The 21,709-nt window shown below is 30.4% G+C and overlaps 2 protein-coding genes and 1 non-coding gene across 4 annotated transcripts; all 3 read right to left on the bottom strand.

The window, feature by feature from the left end:
• Positions 1–9,098: 9,098 nt before the first annotated feature.
• LOC130821248 (single-stranded DNA-binding protein WHY1, chloroplastic-like) lies at positions 9,099–13,682 on the bottom strand. 2 transcript variants are annotated; one of them, XM_057686935.1, is made up of 7 exons: positions 13,289–13,682; positions 11,669–11,763; positions 11,474–11,566; positions 11,251–11,345; positions 10,594–10,667; positions 9,684–9,772; positions 9,099–9,520 (listed from the first exon to the last, which is right to left on the bottom strand). In XM_057686935.1, the coding sequence occupies exons 1-7, from the start codon at positions 13,557–13,559 to the stop codon at positions 9,494–9,496; spliced, it is 744 nt and encodes a 247-aa protein (XP_057542918.1). In that variant the 5' UTR covers positions 13,560–13,682; the 3' UTR covers positions 9,099–9,493. The 2 variants fall into 2 exon arrangements, with proteins under 2 accessions (XP_057542918.1, XP_057542917.1); XM_057686934.1 differs by having other exon boundaries at positions 9,099–9,542; positions 13,289–13,662.
• Positions 13,683–15,598: 1,916 nt separating this feature from the next.
• TRNAD-GUC (transfer RNA aspartic acid (anticodon GUC)) lies at positions 15,599–15,670 on the bottom strand. Its single transcript has one exon. It is a non-coding gene; the product is annotated as a tRNA-Asp (tRNA).
• Positions 15,671–16,291: 621 nt separating this feature from the next.
• On the bottom strand, positions 16,292–18,968 carry LOC130820852 (pectate lyase-like). Its single transcript, XM_057686393.1, has 2 exons — positions 18,716–18,968; positions 16,292–17,676 (listed from the first exon to the last, which is right to left on the bottom strand). Exons 1-2 carry the CDS (start codon positions 18,916–18,918, stop codon positions 16,533–16,535), a joined length of 1,347 nt encoding a protein of 448 aa, XP_057542376.1. The 5' UTR covers positions 18,919–18,968; the 3' UTR covers positions 16,292–16,532.
• Between the last annotated feature and the right edge of the window lie 2,741 nt (positions 18,969–21,709).

The raw sequence follows: 21,709 nt of genomic DNA, 5'->3' as shown, positions 1-21,709 counted from the left end.
TTAAATAATAATGATAAATTTACATTTTACTAATTATGTTGTCAATTTCATATAGGTTCATATCGTAGCAGACCCGTATTGTTAGGATCACGAATTTGGTTTTACATGATTTACATAACTATAGTAATTTTTCATTTAATTAATGTTGTCAATTTACATAAGTGATTTACAAACCATCTAAAAATAATAATTTTTCATTTAATTAATATTGTCAATTTAATTCATATAGGTTCATATCGTAGCAGACACGTATTGTTAGAATCACGACTTTGGATTTATATTGATTTACATAATTGTAGTAATTTATAGTTAATTGGAATATCCGAACAGCATTATCATATTTTATAACATAGATATTATCATTTATAGATGGATATCAAATTAAACTTTGTTGTCTAAGTTGATTTAATAAACACTACTACTATCTTCATTTTTTTTCTTTTTCCTATTTTAACCAATTTCACAAGAGCCTTTTAATTAAAATAAGATTAAAGTATTATCTTTAAAATGTAATTTAAACAATGACAAACAGATGAAGTTTCAAAATAATTTTATAATTTTTATATGAAGCTAGTACTTATACTCGGAATAATATAATATAAAGATCATATTTAAAAAAATTATTTAAGATTATTTATTTTTTAAAAATAAAAAACCCTAATTTTCAACATCAAAACCTGTTTTGCATGAGTAACTTGTATGTTTATCCTTCCAATTAAAAAGGAAAATATTTTTTTCTAATATACTTCTATCACTATATACTACTCCCATCCATAGCTTTCATATATAAGGTATTTAAAAATAAATAATACTACATAAAAAGTAAAATTGGTGAAATATATCCAAAAATAAAAATGGAACAAATTTATTAACACATACTAAAATAAAAAATAGAACAAAATAAATGAGACGAAGGGAGTTAGGTTTAATGTCATAGTTATAACTTATAGTCATCAATTTAGTATCTCGCACAAGACATAATCGGCTTAGAGAGGAAGGTAGTGAACATACAATATTTGAGTAGAGGGCAAAGAAAAAAGCATGCACTTAATATATTTCCAAATAATCACGTTCAGTACTAAAAGTGTATAAGAATAAGATGGATAATACACAACTCACTTATGAAGGCACATTAAAACTGAAACCAAGACAAAATAATAAAAATTTAAAATGGTATTCAAGTATTAAGAAAGAAACAAATAAAAAAGACCAAGTACTATTGTACCAACATGGTCAAACTTTGAGCTCTGTTTTAATCGGTATCATAGATCTATGTTTGACTTTGTAGAAGACCTATTCCAAAATCCATCCAATGAAATGATGCCACGTCATCATAGTAGTTTCTATTTTTGATTGGATGCATGGTGGACGGCAAAAGAAATTCACAATAGAATTAGACAAAAGTTTGAATGCATAAAACTGAATCCAATAAAAATTCTTCCTCCTTCTTTTGACTAGTCAGCTGACTCTTATGTCTTTTCTAGTGTGTATGATCTTTTCAATTCACGAGTGTTGCTTCATTACTACAAATCTACAATCATGAAAATTTTGGCAATTGCCATTCTCAAAAAATATGTGACACGTGTTGACAGTACAATTAAAATTTTCTGTTGTTTTATTTTTATAATATAACAATGTTTGATTATTAGCCTATAATAAAAACATCTTTTAAAATATTTATTAGCCTATAATAAAAGATGTTTCTATATAAAATTAATTTTGATTTATAATATATCATAAAATTATACACTATTTAATTAATATTCTACATAAACAATTAAGATACACATTAAATTTTAATTATTGGATAACATAATAATCAATTCAGTAAAAAAGTTATTTTTATTGACATATTATTCATAAATTATTAGAAAATATATTATCATAATCAATTAAGAAATAAAATATTGAAACAAAAGATGCATGTATAATAATAATAATAATAATAATAATAATAATAATAATAATAATATTTATATAATCTATCGGTAATTTGAATCTAATTAAATATTTTAAGTGCTTTCAAATTAAATTAATTTATTAATTATTATGATTTAAAATTACGCATAAATAATTAGTCATATATACAATTAATAAGTTTTATTGGTACCTAAATCAATCTAGCATATTTTATAGAAGAAGGATACACACTCTGCACGACATATCTTAACGACCCATTTGGTAATCTGTTGTAAATGGTGGGATAATAAAAAGTTAGTGCAATTTTAGTAGGAATATCTTTTGACAATTTTAATGATCTATACTCCTTCAACAATCTTATTTTCTTCCCAAAATTCATTCCAATACATTTTCATTTGAACATGTAATATTATTAGGTGTTGATGGAAAATTTTTGTAAAGAAAAAACTTTTTTATGATCAAACTTTCATTTCATTACCATGGGAATGAATGACAACATATATATCATGAGAATTTACACTACAAATTATTTTCATTTACACCATTTAGTAAAGATTAATGGGCTGTTAGTTTACGACTTTATGTTACTTTTTTTTAGATTAACTTATTTTCAACCTAATAATTTTAAAAATATATAATATAAATAAAATATATTTTTGCTCTATTGGTAAAGAAGATTTCATTTTACATGAATCAAGTTGCTTGAAATTTAGGTTTTATATAATAAATATACTTGAACAAGTCTTAAATTAATTATTGTAAAGGTCAATGAAATAATGTCAATCTAAAGTACATGAGATCTTACTTTCAAACTATGATTTCAGCAGTTGTTTTTGTTATTATCAACTATACATTTGATTTTTTTTCCTTTCTGTACTATTCAATATTATTATTATTATTATTATTATTATTATTATTATTATTATTATTATTATTATTATTATTATTATTATTATTATTATTATTATCATTATATATATATATATATATATATATATATGTATGTATACATATATATATATATATATATATATATATATATATATATATATATATATATATATATATATGTATATATATATATACATATATATATATATATACTATTCATTTCACAATTTTAGTTACATTTGATTTTTTTGCATATTTTTCAAGTGGATTTCTAATATCTATAATCACACTTATTAAAAAGTTATAAAATATGTATATTTAAATTAAATACATCAAAATGAATCTAATAAAATTTTATATGTATATATATTTAACTTTTTTATTTTAAAATAGCTATTTAATATTTTATTATTTAAAAATGAAATATTTCAAACGTAATCTGAAATGAGGTGAGTAATTATTAAAGTATAAGAAAATTATATCCTGCATTATAAGAAAAAGGTTATCTCTTTCTGACCATGTAGTCTTTATTTTGAACCTCAGTCGTCCTAACAAACTGTCAAAAACTATTATTTGGGAGTAGGTTGGTACTTGGTATGTCTTTTATGTTATAAAGAAAGTAACTCTTGGTTTGTCGTCTTAACAACTACTTCTTCCATTTGAGTCTTAATAACTACTTCTTCCATTTCAATTTAGTTGTAATATTGAAAATATTTATACTATTCACTTATCTCTTTTAATTTTTAATTAATTTTTAATCTATAAATTAAAACATAGTCAAATGAGATCTCATTTGATTCGTCACGGTGCAAAGATTATTAATATCACATTTATAAAATTTTTATTGTACAACTTTTTTATTGTATATAACTAGAGATATTAACAATGCAATTAGTGTATTAGACTGCGTAAAAAAGCAAACGTTAAAACTATTTTGGAATGGAGGAAGTATATATTAGCATCTTGTATAAAGAGATTTATTTATTAATTTTTGGAAAAGAAATTTTTAATAATATTTTAATTTATAATTAGTCAATCTAATTCATCATGCGATTATTATATGGTGATAATTTGATATTTATTTTAACCCAACTTGTTACTAATTAAATTGGAAATTAGATTAATTAGCCTAGTCAATATTATATCTATATGTAATAGCTGTACATTGGTGAATTTGATTGATTACAGTTAGTCACTCAAATTTGGAGGCTAATTAATAAAAATTAAATTTAAATATAAAATGATTACATAGAGAGGCGGACTTTCATTCAGGGTCAAAGGGGTTGAACCCTAAAAAATTTCCAGGTCATTATACAAACATAAAATGTTGCATTACTATTATAACAATTATAAATATAGTTTGTGAACTAAAAATTAAGGGTTTAAATCTTTCTGCGAAACTATTATTTACAACAAAGATTGGGGTGACAATCATCCATATGAATTGTTTTTCTTTTTTCATTCCAATTCTATCATTTTATTCTGTTATCGTTGATATGATTTTTTTCCTCTATTCATCCCAAATTCTGTCATTTTATTCTGTAAACTTAATTCCAAATATTTATTTAAATCATACTAATTTCTATTTTATTTAACTTATAGACTAAGATCTGCCCCTAATTACACGCGCATTAAAAAATTAAAAGATAATTTTCTTTTAAAAAAGTTAAAAGATAATGTTGAAGGTCTAGCTAAAGTCATCAAGGTGATCAAGTAAACGTTATGATGTGGATTGGATAATTAACTTAATTATTTTTTGTAAGCAAATTAACTTAACCTAATGGTGACAAAAGCCATATCTAATTTTCAAATAAAGGACATTTTAATATATAGAATATGTTAACTTCTAGCTACCATTTAGTTAGCCAAAGAAAATAGTTTACAAAATAAAAAATTAATTTTGATTTTATTAAATAAAATAAAAAAATGTATGTGAGTATGTAACTTTTAATTAATACAACTGAAATATATTTTCAATTTAAGTAATCTAGTTTATTACTTCCTATTATTCTTTTCTTGAAGGTAGTAGATGAAGCTGAGGTTAGTTGACTCTTCTCTATATTCTTTTGATATTTATTACTTCCATATTCCAGTTAAAGATGATAACGAAAGCATGGAATTTTTTTAATTTTTTATTACATGGGCTCAAGGCTAAGGTGAATTAGATAAGAATCAAACTTAAGACCTTAACTGAAGAAAGTGATATTTTTATAATTAAAATAAGACTCAATTTTCAAAAATATAAAAGTTATTATTTAATCAACTTAAATTATCTCAAAGATGACAACAATTAAAATCTCTTAAAAATAATCAAAAAGGAAAGGAATTTAAGATAAGATCATACCTTCACAAAAGAGCCTAGCACATTAGACGAGGTAAGAAGGATTGTTGATTTTCACTACTTCTACATTAGAACACCCATCATTAAAGGATTGAAAAGTATTAACAATCCATTTGAAAGGTAATAATAAATGGGATAATAGGAATGAAAAAGTAGTGTATTTTAGTTAAAAAATCTCTTATTTTGATGGTCATATTTGTCCAACTTCAATTATCTTATTTTCTTCATAAAATTCATTCCAATACATTACCATTAGAAAATGTGGTATTAGATGGTAATGAAAATTTGTAAACAAAAGAACTTTTTTGTGATCAAAGTTTCATTACTATGGGAATGGTACGGAATTTTTGCTGAAATTTTACACTATAAATCATTCCAATTAATACTATTTAGTAAGACTAACTAAACGGGCCGTAAAAGGATTACTATGCAATTAAGTTAAGGGGAAAAAACTTCCAACAAAAACAAGCGTATGTTTAAGTGTCTTTGAAGATATTATTTTTCCAACAAAGAAAAAGAATTTCTACAACAAATATCTTAGACTGTGATCATCATTATCATCATCCTACCAGTGTATCTCGCTCATAAAAAAACTATGGACAGGGTTTGAGGAGGAAAGGACGGTGACAACTCATACACATTAAGGAGAGCACAGCCAAAAGAGTCCTCCGGCTCGAGAAAGATAAGTAGACATAACTACACGGGAAAGATAAATTAAATGTCTATAAATAAAATAAATAAGTAGAACCAACTAAAAAAAAAAAGAAAACAGAAAAACTAATAATAAAAGAAACGAGAGAAGCAAGAGGGCAAGAACACCAAAAGGTAATCTAAGAGGACATCAGTAGTCTAAAATATGGATATGGTGCCTCCAACCACCCCTATACCTAGTCAGACCCTCATAGAGGTTTAACTTATGCAAGTCAACTTTTATTTGCTTATCCCAAGTTCTTCTGGGTCTTCCTCGACTCCTCTTACCCTCTATAATAATGCTTTCTACCCTCCTTATAGGGGCGTCGAAAATCTTTCTCTGCACATGTCCAAACCACTTCAATATATTTTCGCGCATTTTTCTAGAAATAGGGGCTACCCTTAGTTTGTCCCTAAACTCTTGGTTACTAATTCAATCCATCAATGTGTGCCCACACATCCACCTCAGCATACGCATTTCTGTAACTTCCATCTTATATTCAAAAATCTTCTTTACAGGCCAACATTCGGTCTCATATAGTAGAGCAGGTCTAATTGCCGTCCGGTAGAATTTTCCTTTTAACTTGCTTGGAAATTTCCTATCATATAGCACCGCGGTGGCTGCTCACCACTTGACCCAACCCGCTTGTATACGATGATTTACATCTCCGTCAATCTCCCCATCCCTTTGAATGATCGATCCCAAATACTTGTACTTGGTCGTACCTTTAACAACTGCTTCACCAATGGACACCTCTGGTTCACCTACCGGTACTGTCCCACTAAAGTCAGAGCGCAAATACTCGGTTGTCGTACGACTAATGCGCAATCCTTTACCGTCTAAAGCTTCCCTCCACTCATCCAATTAATTACTAACCTCCTCTCTAATTTCTGCTACCAGCACGATGTCGTCAGCAAATAGCATGCACCACGGTACCGTCTCCCAAATAGATTGAGAAATCTCTTCCATAATGACAGTAAAAATGAAAGGACTTAGAGTCGATCCCTGATGTAGCCCAACTTTAACCGGAAAAGACTTTGTTATCCCCACTAGTGTTTGAATATTAGTCGACACTCTGTCGTACATATCCCGTATAGCCTCAATGTACACTGAAGAAATACCTCTAGCCTTGAGGCTATCCCAGATGACATGTCGTGATATGCTATTATACGCTTTCTCCAAGTCAACGAACACCATTAGGGCTGAACAAAGTTTGGTATAAATCGTAAACCAAACCGGACCAAATCGGAATTTTAGTATTTGATCTGGTCTGGTTTTTTTTCAAATTAAATTACGATTTACGGTCTGGTCTTGGTTTTTTTATTTTTCAGACCAGATCGGACCGGACCGGACCGCAAACCGTACTATGGTCAAAAATCATAATTTTGTATTTAAAATATTAAGTTGCTACCTAGATATCTTAAGATGTAGTTATTTTTATATAGCAATATATACTTGAATGATGTTGATGTTATCAACTAATTACAAATTATTATATTTATGAATTGTAAGTGTGAAATATTTGCATAAATACATGTATTAATTTGGATGAAAATATAAAAATAAAAAACTGTAGACCAGACCAGACCAGACCGTTGTAAAACGGTTTGGTCCGGTTTGAAAAATTTTTAGACCGGAATTTCTGGTTTGGTCTGATTTTAGTGTCAGACCAGACCAAACCAGACCGTATTCAACTCTAAACACCATATGTAAATCCTTCTTTCGCTCCCTATATATCTTAGACTGTCGACCAAATTAATTTTTAAAAATTTACGAAACAATTTCAATCTAATTTTAAATTCAATTTACTTAATTATATAGTATACACATCTTGGTTATTAAATTTAATCGAATTTGATGAAAGTAACCAATATACAATAATAATAATAATAATATATAAACGATAAATATCATAAAGCATTAATTATTATCATCATATTCATTGTATTCCACTCATAAGAATTATAATCAGAGTTTTAGAAAGAAAGAAAGATGACAACTCATACTATAACGAAAAAAACTGTTAAAAATACCCCAGTTCGAAAAAGATCCACTTACATATTTGATTACTTTGATCGTATACAATATGAAAATACATATATGATGATCACCTTTCTAGAAATAGAGCTTTGCCATTAGGGAAATTAGCTAATATAACAGAAAATGTTGACCATCATGACGAGGATTTCATGTAATGACATAATACACATTTGTAGATATCTCAAAAGTCTAAGTAATGGTTGAGCTATACTCGTCCGTCCCGTTTAGATTGTAATAAAAGAACTTTGTACAGAGATTAAAAATTATTTAAATTATGCATATGATATTAAAAGAGAGTTAAAAAAATAATGAAATATATTATAGAGATAATATTGAAAGAGAGTTAAAAAATAGTGAAATAAATTATGAAAATGATATTAAAGGAGAGTTAAAAAAATAGTGAAAATAAAAGCAAGTGAGGGGACACATCTATTAAAGAAATTTGTTGCAAAATACAAAAATGGATTTAAAAGAAAAATGTAACAAAATTGTAAGAATAAAGGGAGTAATTTGCAATCCCACATCATTGGAGTATTAATTACTTTGAACAGTATGACACACTAGATTACGATATTAATTACCAAATCTACAGAAATTAGCAATTTCCAAAGTTTTTTGGTGATGAGTTTAAACTAATTAAAAAGCCAATTTAAAAGGCAATATATATCTTTTTTTAATAACTTTTGACCATTAACTTACTTTTTCTCTAATAAAAGTGAACTCAATAATTAATTTTCAATAAACATTTTGATTGTATGTAACTTAACAGCCACCTATTTAATTAATATTTTCAGGTAGTCAAACTAAAAAAATGACTCAACAACTTCAACCTACAGCCATTTATAAAATAAACCCCAACATGCTTATTCCAAACCAAATATTAATTACTACCAAACATAAAGAAATTCAATGTCAAATGAATATATTATGATTTTTCTTTTTAAATTTATAAGTGGATGAAAACAAGAATTTTTAAGAATGAAAATATCAAACTCTAAATTAATTCCCTTAATTTATAAAAGGGTTATGTAAAACCTATTTAGAGGTTATAATCTTTACTCTAACCCGCTTATTTCGGGTTAGGTGTGTAGAATGGTATCAACTTAAAGCGATACTACTCCTGCCATCGTGAGCCAGGAGCTCAGTCATTACTGAAGCTCCTTTTTTGTTCAACCCCGTTAACATAGAATCAACGAGGAGAACTTGCACCTGCTATTGAGATCGGACGTTAATGGGGATTAAAATACCAAGGCGAAAATGTGGATGGAGCTACCCAACCATTCCATCGACAACCTTACAATCACAAGGGCTGTTTAACAAGCCAACATCAGCGTTACTGCTAGTGTTGAAACTTCCCTATAAAACTTTCTAGTACCTAGCTAGAATGCTAAACATCACACATAAATGTGAATAACAAATCCATAGACCTCAAACACTACTTTCTATCTAGTTAGATTACTAAACACCATAACCGTTACGATCTTTCTAACCATGGCACTGGAGAAAACTTTGCTTTCATATATATAGAGCGCAGACTATCTAGTATCTGCTCCATTCAGAGTCTAGAGTTCTCGAGTTTGAGCTGATCGTCATATTGCTATCGTCTGGTTTTATGGAATCAACAAAGGCATGCCAACCTATAAGGTATGGCAAGATAAACTGTAACATGCAGAAATAATCCGGTTTAACAAAACACCTTGACGGTTGATCAATTAAATTCAATACATCTTAATCGGTATACAAAATGGAAATTATTTATCGTATGTTGAATTAAAGAATGGGAGAATGATTCTATCTTACGTTGAATGCTGATAGAAGAACCGCAAACTCTGCTTTTGAAATTGGTATGTAGATGTTTTCGTCCAAGTTTAAAAGTTTATTTTGAACACCTAAATGATGGCATAGCATAATTAGGAGGGATAAAGAAGATCACTAACCATGAATTAAGCTAAATTAAGAACACCTCTCGGTCATGACATTGTTAACAATCAATAGAATGAGAGATTATCACGAGGAAGCATAACACATAGATTAAGTCCACAAGCCGAAGTGAATATAAGAACAATTTAATACAACAACATTTCATTACTCCAATGTCATTTAGTAACTCTCACCTAGACAGGGTATGAGAGTCGAATATACGCAACCTTACCTTTGCTAGTAATAACAAAGAGGTTGTTTTCAATTGACGCTTGGTAGCAAACATAATCTGCAACCTCAAATAAGCGCACTTGATTTGATGAGCCATTTTAACTAGGAAATATAGATCTTTGGTCTTATCGAAATAAGGGAGATAAGAGAACAATGTGATACTGGGATACAAATTTCACCTCAAAAACAGAACCTTAATTCATTTACTAGCTAACTTATAAGATACTTCAAAGGCAAACATGGACTTAATTTACAAAAAATAACACAAAATTGATGAGACGAGTACAATACACACAAACATCCTTCAGGAATAACATCATATTATCCATTATGAATACCATGTTGCAAGGAATAAACTTCGGAACCATAAAAGTTTGTATGGTATCCTCGTATGCAAGTAAAAGCTAAAATTTAGAGTGCGCTGACCATTTATAACAAAATTGAAATATAAATGTCATGTTAAAAGGAGTGATGATGCACAAAGACTGACCACATAAGAAGATCAAAGCAAATGGTATCATAATCAATAGTAACAGTCGGTTTGAGAGAAGAAGCATACTTAGATTGAAGAAGTAGCCGGAGCCATCCGGAAGAGGCTCCACTTTTAATACCTTCCTTACTTTGCCTTCGTCGCTGCATAGAAGAATTTATAAAAGATAAACATAGACCGCTTAACACGAAAGATTGGGATTTGCAAGAACACATTACTAAAAAAATAATGGAGGAGAGTACATGTAGATAATCATTAGAATTGATTTCATAGTTGCAGATTTGTCTTAGATAGGTCTAGATAAAGTATAATACGTGGATAAAGTATAATTCGCGTTACCAACGATTTCCCACGTTGATTGGTTTTGTAGTGTGTTTTGTGTAGTCAACCCCATATTGTCGGGAATTATAAAAGGTTCACAAGCAAACACAATGACACCTCCCTCGCCCTTTCTAACAACACAAATTGTTGTGAGAGACAGTCTCTCTGAGAGATGCATTAGATATATGGGCTAAATAGCCCAATTAATACAAATTAAAGAGAAAATAAGAATATGAGCTTCTTGTTTTGAGGTCGTCTCTTTGAGAGACAGTCTCTCACAAGAGTAGCTGCTCTAACAATATTTCAACCATCTTCTCACTTTAGAACATTTCAAATTCAAACATTTTGTATAAGCTGAAATAATTTCAAAAAAGAAGAAAAAGCATCATTTACCCGATTGTTTACCTTTTTCCTTTGTTTGGATCATGAAAAAATTCACACGACTCCTTTGGCCCAAGGCTTACCAAGCTTCCAATTTCAGAAATCGAAAGAGAAAACACCTGAAGTTCACAATACTTTGATATTACATACTACAAAGTATACTTCATTTGCGGTTGAGTTGCCTAATAATATGACCTTTGGGATATGATTATCGAACATCAATGAACTAATCACCTAGATAACTCACCTGTTTTCGGCTCCAATCATATTGACGAACACCGGCAGCGGGTGCAAATTGAAGCATTATGCACCCTTCCTTTGAAAGCTTAAACGCACCTGACTATAACAAATACTTTAAGGTGCAGAGAAATATTCTGCTTGGAAAGCCGATAAAGAACAAAGTACAAGAATGAGGAAAACCAAAACTCTACACATAACATACCTCCAATGGCAAAAATTCCGGAGCTCTGGGCTCCACTGTAAGAGCAGCTTTCCCTTTATATATTGAATGACCCACAAAAACCCTAGGTGATACACCTACAATTCAGAAAATTAGCACCAACAAGAACCTTTCTATGTGTTCAATGAAGATCAAAATTTACAATACTATGAATAAAAAATTAGCATAAAGAGGAACACCAAGATAAGACTTGATAAAATTACTCCCGAAATATCAATCTTGAAAACAGAAAGCTTTCAAACTACTTGACTCAAACATGCAGATAATAGAGCATAAGCCCAGAAAATTGATAGCCTAACATAATCCATTCGATTTTAATATAAAGCACATACGATATACAACTAATCTAGTGTAACATTGCACCAACTAATTCGCTTTTTGGATTCACAGTTCACTCAAAATGACTCAAAATAGCTCTAAAACAACCATAATTACCTTTTTCAATTTGCGATTCGCAAGAAAATTAGTAAATCATGTAGCACTAATATAATCAATTACTCTTAGGGGGTGTTTGGCATGTGGGATTTGAGGAAGGGAATGGAACTTTGTCCCCAAAAAAAATATAAGTCTTTGTTTGTTTAAAGAGAATGGTAATAGAGAATGAGACTAAAAAATAAGAAAGTCCTCAAGAAAATATCTAGGGGGAAGGTGATATTTTAGTTTTCATTTTTATTTGTTTCTTCCAAGCCCCTAACATGACAAACAAATGACAAACAAATGAGACTTTTTTATCTTAAAAGTCACATCTTAAAAGTCTCATATTAGTCTCACAAGTCCCGTTCTCTTGTGCCAAACACCCCCTTAGTACATGGTATTTGAACTATCCAAGTTTCTTCCGCCATTACCAAAATCCAAAAAATAAACATAGAAATGCTCATAACTAATGTGGGATGGGAAGAGTAAATTTAAAATCAAGGTTGCTAACCAAAACAAAATTTAATCAACATCATAGACAAGATTTTCACCGGCGGAAACTAAAAAGGGGGAAACTGGTGCACAAAGCATTAGCAACAGTCCGAGATAAGGTCCCGCAACAAAAGTTTAATGGAGGCAAATCTTAACAAGCCTTTCTGCAAAAACCGAACATGTGACCTTTCAGTTACACTGACACAGCGACCTGTAAACCCTAAAACCGTGCGCTAAGGCTCCCCTTCTCAACAGGAAAGTACCAAATCAAATTACGCAACTACTTCAACCAAGAGAATCACTAAGAGAACAAGCAAAATACTCCCAAAGCACCAAGCAACTTGACTCAAAACGATTCATATTATTCATTTATTTCCTAACAAATTGGGGGTAAAAAAAATCGAATTATCGTGGGTTTTAGGTTATTTTTAGGTCATTTTGAGAGAATTTAAATTCAAAAAGCTAATTAACCTGCAAATTATGTTACAACATGCAAATTATAGAACATAAACCCATTAAACTGATGATCTAAAATTAGGGTTTCTTCCCTAAATAAAATTTATTCAGCATCACTAGGGAAGAGATACCCACTACAATTTACTCAAAATCTGAACATATAAGACAAAAATAACTGAAGAACAAGGTAAAACAGAAATGAGACAAACTTATACAATTACACAAGTGAGAAAAATTTACCAGGAGAAGAATTTGGTGAGTAAGATGAGGATAACTTAGAAGGAGATTGTTCAAAGTAATCTGAAGACTGGCGACATTGAACACCAGAAAGTAAGGGCTTTGACAAGGAAACATTGGAAACCCAGTTGTTAGTTTGCTTCAAATGGCTAATACTCGTGATAATGGAGTTGTGGGAGGAGAAAGAAGGGAAGTGGTTGGAAGTTAATCCATGAGTTTGGAGTTGGGTTCCAATGGAGAAATTGGGAGGAGATAATAAAAGTTGATGTGCCATTGTTTTTAGGTATGTTTCCCTCCAATGATGTTTTCTCGCTCACTAGTCACTCCATCGCAATATGACTTGAATGGGTTGATGGGTGTAACTTGTAAATGTGTGATGAAAGAATACAAAGGGATTTTGACAACAATATGGTTTTTGTTTGAGATTGTTTTATGGTGTGATGAATCTACATAAAAGATTTATTAGTAAAATAAAAATGATGAATTTTTTGTTTAGGCTAATTCAATTGAAGTTATCTCACGGTGAGACGACTTCAATTAAGAATTAGAGTAGATAATAGGCTCTTGCTTCATTTTAAATGTGATGAAAAAAAAATAAATTAAATATGTTCATTAAAACTAAAGAAAAAACATAAGTGATAGTCAAAATAAAAATAAGGCAAAGTTAATAGAATAAACTAAACATAAAAGTCCACTAAAAAAAAAAACTAAACATAAAAGTTGGATAAGTTTTGTAGAAGAGGTATTAAGATTCTCTCTATTATTTTTCTCTATTACTCATATTAGGATTTTAACACATATTTTAAAATAAAAAACAAAATGTTAAAACCTACCCTTTTAAATTCTATCAAGCAATTATAGCCATTGGATTGAGAAATGGACCCTCTATTACATTTTAAATAATAGAGAGGATCTTAATTCAAGTTATTTATCTTATAAAATTCCTAGTGACACGGCCCAAACACAATTTGATTGGTCTGTGTCATCAATCTCATATTTTTCTCGACATTTCAGGCAAAAAAAGCAGCAGAAAGTTTTAGAATGGTCTAGAGCCTAGATCATTTTAGGTTGTTCTATAAACATCTAAAACACTCTTAAAGATTCTAGAATGTACTAGAGACATCTAGTACATTCATGAAGGTACTAGTGTGAGCTAGAAAACACTAGCATGCTCAAGAATGGAAGGTGCTAGAAGGTTCTAGCGCTATCTTGTAAATACTAGAGTATATTAGAATATTATAGAATAGTGTGGTGTGTTGTAGAGTGTTCTAGGCATGTTTAGAACCTTATAAGTCTTTTTACACATGTACATAACCTAAAAGAGTAATGAAGAGCATTCTAGAGAACTCTAGGATAAGAACACTCAAGCGAGGCTTGCCCATAAATAGACACTTAGGTTCAGTTTTGCATCCAAATTATATCAAGTTTTTAAAACTCTTATAAAGCATCTAATTCTCTTGTAAGAGTATTTTTTTAATACAAAGCTTTTTTTCACACAAATAGTCTCTTACTAAATCTTTCCTTAGAAACTTTAACCAAGCTCATCGGCTTGCACATTTAAAGGTCAAATTTAAGGCTGAGCTAGTGCAATCGTTAATCATTGATACTAGTGTCGCAGGGTTTTCAGTAGAAAAATAAGTGAGCCCGTAACACTAGGAAGTGGATTTCTTGTCATTTTATTCGTTAGTTAGTCAAACAATAAACAACTTAAGTGGATTTTGCGCTGATTGGTCAAACAAAAATTTTGCCATACTTTTGCCTTTTTAAAAAAGTTGAAGCGTCAGGCTTTTCATACAAAATGATAATGTTGTTTTAGACATCTTTTTTTGATTGGTTTTGGATTATAGGACTATTTTTTTTAATTAACAACTAAACATTTGGTAACTCATTGTATATCAAACGTCTCCATAAACAATGGACATAACTACCAACAAAATAGTCATTAATACAAGTTGGTTAAAGAAGTCACTCAACCTAATCAACAATCTACATTTGATTGTTAAACAAAGTAGGACGTGTTGGGTCTAATTTTATTAAAGATTATTAGAAAAAAAATATAGATTTTACGAATATTTTTAAACCTTATATGTAGTTTTAATAATATTGATGGACTTGATGATTGAGTATATTTATAGTTGTCCTTTATATTCCAAAGCAGCCTACGTTCTCATAAACCATCCAAAAAAATATAAAGTACACAAAAACGTTTATTAGGGATGATAATCTTGTAATTTAAATTGAGCTTGAGTTGGATTTATCTTATGCATAAAACCAAAGTTCAATATGGAAAATTTAAAAATAAAAAATTAATAGCGCCGTTGCCGGGGATCGAACCCGGGTCACCCGCGTGACAGGCGGGAATACTTACCACTATACTACAACGACACTGTTGTCACTAATTGTAGCATATGATTATATGAATATTAAATATATTTGTTTTATACTATTCTAATCTTTTACATTTTGAAAGAATGTCGCAAACTAAATTGTTTTAAGGTGTTTGTTATTTACGTGCTTTCCAATAATATTTTCCAAGAAAATAAGTATTTTATTATTTAATATACCAATTTTATATATCTAATAATTTAGAATTTGATATGTTTAATTATATGAAAAATTGATATATTGGATAAATTTAATTTAAAAAATCAGTATTTAATTTTTACTTTAAAAATCTTATATTCGATAAATTTAATCATGATAATATATATATACTTTTATTATTCTTTGAAGTTATATTTTTATATAGTCTATACTATTGTGCATTGCACAAGGTTTTATATAGCTCTATATAATGGCGGATTTTCTTTATGCTTTGTGGAGGCAATCTCTTTTCAAGTATTAAATTTTTATTTAATCTTTTATGCATTTTAAAATTATTCGGCTTTTGTATTTTGTCCCCTCATTCAAATTGCTCAAATTCCGTCATAAATCTTATATGCGTTATTTATACCATTAAATATCAATTATGATTCTAGCAATATAAGCGCCTAAATAGAATAATTCATGGAATACATGTTAATTATTAGTGATCTTTTATTGTGTTCCATTGACTTCATACAAGTAATTCATTAATTTGTGCAAATTTGTATTTCTATGATCAACGGTAACCAACTATGATATATATAACATATTTTAGGACTACGATTATTTGGTTAAATTTGTAGTGGTAGTCTTAGAATATGTTATATACTCTATTAGTAAAGACACAAAAAACGACTCTTTCTAGTTCAACGATCGACAAATATTAGCATTTATAATAAGAAGTGCATTTTAATGGTCCGGCGAATTTGACAGCCCGGCCGGCGAATGTCCCGGGCATTGGATATATCATCCTAGTTTTATCTAGGGCAATATAAGTAGGGAAAGATTGTTGGAAAGTAGCACCATTTACAAGCATGTCCTTGTTTGAAACCCATATTCCGGTGTCCCATTTAGATTGGGGCTTTTGTCTATGTGTAACTTCCTTGGCCCTTGGATTTGGAGGAGCAATGAACCGATTTCCCTCGCTAATAATTGTAGGGTTCATGCTACCGCCAATTGCATACATTAACCAATGGGTGTAATCATTGTTAACTATGTGGAAAAATCCCCATCTACATCTTGGCATCCTTTGTTCTAATCCTTTCCCAAAATGATTATATGCAAGTGTAACTTGCATTTGTCTATCTTCTTGGTGCTCATCATTGGCACCAAATAGGAATACCCTTTTGTGATCAGTTATATGGCAGTTGGAAATTGTAATGGCAGTAGATCCTTTAATGATGTCGATGATCCCATCTGAGGCTTTCGAGAATGAGCAATGATCTATCCAAATATGATGAGATCCGAATATAGAGATTGCATCTCCGTCACTTGGAGTCCTGAAACCATAATGATCAACTGAATCTCTGATCATTCCTCCTGTTCCGGAGACTATGTTTCGAAACCTAATCCCATGGATAATGATATTTTCTACAAATTGGATAGTGATACCTGCTCCGCCTTCGATACTAACAAATGTTCCTCGACCATCCAGAGTTTTATTGCTCGTCATTATTAGTTCTTGATTGAGCCTAATTGTCATAGGTTTAGCAAACACGATCCATAGAGGTATTTTTTGTATGACTGCATGACGTAGAGTTCCACGTTTAGGGTTAACCATATCATCATCTGAGGAGTCGGTTACCAAATACTTGCGCCCTAGCTTACCTCCGATGGTTCCTTTACCGAACCCTAATGCACATTTGGCTAGAACCCTCCTTTTCTTTTCCCAATTAGGTTGGCATCTCCAACATTGATCGATCGGATTTGTATACATGCAGCTTCTCCTGTATACCTTTGCTAATCCCCTTCTTGTGTTGTTTGTTCCTACTTTAGTTGCTTCATTCTTTTCCCACTTTCTTTGTAACCTATGTCATGTAAAATTAATACCTTTAGCTTATATATATATATATATATATATATATATATATATATATATATATATATATGTATATATATATATATATGTATATATATATATATATATATATATATGTATATATATATATATATATATATGTATATATATATATATATATGTATATATATATATATATGTATATATATATATATATATGTATATATATATATATATATATGTATATATATATATATATATGTATATATATATATATATGTATATATATATATATATATGTGTATATATATATATATATATGTGTATATATATATATATATGTATATATATATATATATGTATGTATATATATATATATATGTATATATATATATATATATGCTATCTTTCCATTTCAGTATCCAACGTCATTAAATGGCTCCCATCTAGGGTGAAATTCGATAGGGTTAGATGTATACAATGATCCTACCATTATTAATGATAAAACTAACAAAGAGGTTCTTTATAACTCTTAATAGCAAACATCATATATAATTTTACGAAATAAATAAAAGATGTAAATGGTTTAATAAATCATTTACTTTTAAATTAAAAAACTATAAATGTTTAGCATCATTTTATCCTGTAAATTATATTGCACAACATGTTTTGATAAATAGCACACTTTCGTCAAAGTAATATTGAATTTCCAAAACCATATTAACCAATTAGTGGTCAAAATTGTTTTTATAATGAGATAAGATGGAAGAGTTTGTTTTTCACTAAATCCCCTCGACTTTATTTTTTTAACCCATTGAACATGTGTATTATTGAAATATATTTTATGTATTTTAAAACATTAAACATTATATACAAAATATAGGAAAATTCTAAAAAAATTTCTTGATGTATAGAAAGGTCGAGAAAAGGTAAAAATTAGAAAAAAAAAACAATAAAAATTAAACTTAGATTTTTCTGGAAAAAGTGATATATACTTTAATTAGGACAAAATTCGATTCTCAAAATCAATCAAAAGTTAAGAGACTTACAAATGAGCTCGGAGATTAAGGTGGTTGGTGACGTTGTAAGGATAAGGGTGGTAAGCTTCCCCAATTCTCTTCTTGGCTTCTTGTTCACGTAATTTCCAATACCTATGAGATTCTTCTTCATTGTTGAAATTTTGTGCCCAAGTTAAGACGAAGAAAAATCCTAAAGAACATAATAAGAGAAACAAATTTAGTTGTTTCTCCATATTTCTTTAGGTTGGGGTTTTACTTACAAAAATAATTAATTAAGCTTAATATTAATAGCTAACTTAATTATTGTATAATGAGAAGAAATTTTAATTTTATAAAATTGAATTTCACCGCTTGTTAATTCCTACCTGTCACCTACCTTGAATTAGAAGGAGATTAATTTAACAACTTTTTTGCAAAGTTCAATGAAAGGTGTTAAAAAATTACAGTTTTCTTTAGGTGGCAAAGAAAGAATAAACCATTAGTTAATTAGGCTTTTTTTTTTCTTGAGAAAGAGTAAATTTTTTATTTTTGTTTTTTTTACTTGATGATACGCTAGAGAATTCTACGGGTTAGACGGAAAATAAATAAGTAGACTTTTTGTAAATATTGAAAATCAAATTCTATTACAAAAATAAAATAAAATATCTCATAAACTAGACTATTTCATAATTTTCGAAAGAGTAATTTATTATTTTAAAGTATTCAAGTCATTTTACGAGGGAAGTCTTTTGTTTATTTAGGGTCATAAAAGGTAAGCCAGCAAAAATTAATTCGACTTGTTGATTCAAACTAAACCTAACTCAAAAAAAGTCGGTTTAAGTTGAAACTTTTAACCCAATTAATTAAATGGGTTAATTTGACATGGTCTTTTATTAAATGAGTTTAAATGGGTTAATTTGTCATGCTATTTTTATTAAATGAGTTACATTAAATGAATTAAATTAAAGTCAAATTCTAAACTTGAACTCTCTCTAGTTTCTCACTCTAGGATTTTTCTGAGGGTTTTCTACGAGTGTTGTGTGGGTCTTTTCTTATTCATGGAGTCTGTGTGACTTGGAGTCACGGCCAGTAGCCATTATTGGCTCTTCTGTTTCTTCTCCATCCAAGGGTGGGGTGGATATTTCTCTGAAAGATAAGCTTGATGATTGTCGATCCATTCTTGGATCCAAGATTGTTGGGGATGGGGTTTCTCGTGGTTCTGATGATGTTTCTGGGAAACAGGAGGGTGGTCTAAATGGTTGTGATAAGGAGGTTGAATGGGTTGATGATGGCTCGGATGAGGAGACTGATAATGATAGGCTTGAATTGGGGCTCATAGGGAAATTGTGGACGAATAAATGTCCTAACCCAGCTACGTTCATCACTAGTTTGAAAAGTGTATGGACTGTTAAGAATGGTGTGGATATTGTTAATTTCGGGCGTAATCTTTATCAGTGTTGTGCGACAACGGAAGCGAAGATCGAAAACAATAATGAAACAATAAAGATTCAAACAAACAATAGAGAAAATCACATCGAGAAATTAACATGGTTCACTATCAACGTGATAGCTACATCCACCGGCACCGAGAATAAACTTTTCACTATAAACCGGGAGATTACAAGATGAACACGAGAAACCATAACAATAGCTCTCTAAGCTTTTTCTCTCTTGGTTTTCCTCACTTTGTGTTTTTCATTGCATCTCATTCTAATTCTAATTGCATGGGGCCTTTATATCGTATACCTCATAATAAAAAGAAATTAGGGTTAAGAAAATACAAAAAACCGTTAAGAACTAAGAATAACCGGCCAAAAACGTGCCAAGAAACCGTCATTACGCAGGCTGTGAAAAGGAGCAGAACCAACTCCGCGCCCCGCGGACTGGGACAGCATGTCCTCCAAGCCCTGCGGAAGTCTCTCTGCCTGGTAACTTGTTCGAGTCACTCTTTTTCAACAATCGGTTTCAGTTTTTCCATTGGCGTGACAAACAGAAAATTTTGACGGGACAACCTTGGTACTTTGATAAATATCCTCTTCTTTTAGAGGAATTGGATAAACTGATGAAACCTTCGGATTTAATTATATACAAACTTTCGATGTAGGTAAGATTTTATGATCTAGCATTTAAGGGTAGGGGAAATGATGATAACGCGAAAGTTCTTGGCAATAAAGTGGGGGAATTCATGGAAGTGGCGAGCTCGGGCAGAATTAGTATGGAAAAATCTTTTAGAATTAGAGTTCGGGTTGATGTGCGGGAACCTCTCAAAGATCATGTGTTTTTAAAGATTCTGGGGATTGCACGCCGGAAAAGAAATTTGGTGCATCTCTAAGAGCATCTCCATGGAAAGCTTTTAAGGAGGAGTTCTTGACAAAAGAAAATGAAACTGTTGGGGTTTCTTCGGGTACCAACTCGTTGAATCTTTATGTGACGGAGTAGTGATCATGGTAGGAGGAGTCTTGATTATACGACTGTTCAAGATGTTACTGATGGTTTGAATAATGTCTTTTTTGATATGTCTGTTCATGATAGGGAGGGGGATCGCTCTTTGGTTAAGGATTTCCGGCAGGAGAGAGGTAGTTTAAGAGGGTGTGTGGTGGTTGTTCCTCATAAGGAGCAAGGTCTGGTGGGTGTTGATGAGTCCTGTAGGAATAAGGAGGATTGTAGGGAGGTCAAGGGAGACGGGGCTGATGATTCTGCAAGAGTTGCTGATCTTGATCAGAGGTCTTCGCACAGTCTTATTTCTCATAGGATGCATGGAAAGTGTAGGAAGTGGAGGAGGCAAAATCGTGGGGAACATCGGGTGACTTTGGGTGAACAGTCCCATGCAGCCTGCATGGGTAAGAGAGATGTGGGTTTCTTTGTGGATTATGGCTTAGAGGAAGGTGAGATTAAGACATCCCAGAAGCGTCGTATTAATTCAATGGAGGTTGATAAGGATTACCAAGGGTCTGTAGAGGAGTACGTGGTGGGTCCCACATCTTGGACCCTTGATGAGCAATGAGTAAGCTGATTTTTTGGAATTGTCGGGTATTGGGGAGTCCT

The sequence above is a fragment of the Amaranthus tricolor genome, chromosome 8 (genome assembly GCF_026212465.1).
Source record: "Amaranthus tricolor cultivar Red isolate AtriRed21 chromosome 8, ASM2621246v1, whole genome shotgun sequence".
In the NCBI taxonomy this organism is placed as follows: Eukaryota; Viridiplantae; Streptophyta; class Magnoliopsida; order Caryophyllales; family Amaranthaceae; genus Amaranthus; species Amaranthus tricolor.
This window is presented reverse-complemented; position numbering and strand designations above follow the sequence as displayed.

Excerpts from the sequence above, each read along its gene's own strand:
- LOC130820852 (XM_057686393.1), bottom strand. The coding sequence starts at position 18,918 with ATGGAGAAACAACTAAATTTGTTTCTCTTATTATGTTCTTTAGGATTT. Across the intron at positions 17,677-18,715 it reads CTTAATCTCCGAGCTCATTT|GTTACAAAGAAAGTGGGAAA; the intron begins GTAAGTCTCTTA and ends TACATGACATAG.
- LOC130821248 (XM_057686934.1), bottom strand. The coding sequence starts at position 13,559 with ATGGCACATCAACTTTTATTATCTCCTCCCAATTTCTCCATTGGAACC. Across the intron at positions 9,773-10,593 it reads CGGCTACTTCTTCAATCTAA|GTGTTCAAAATAAACTTTTA; the intron begins GTATGCTTCTTC and ends GCCATCATTTAG. Across the intron at positions 9,543-9,683 it reads TTCTTCTATCAGCATTCAAC|TTTATCTTGCCATACCTTAT; the intron begins GTAAGATAGAAT and ends TGCATGTTACAG.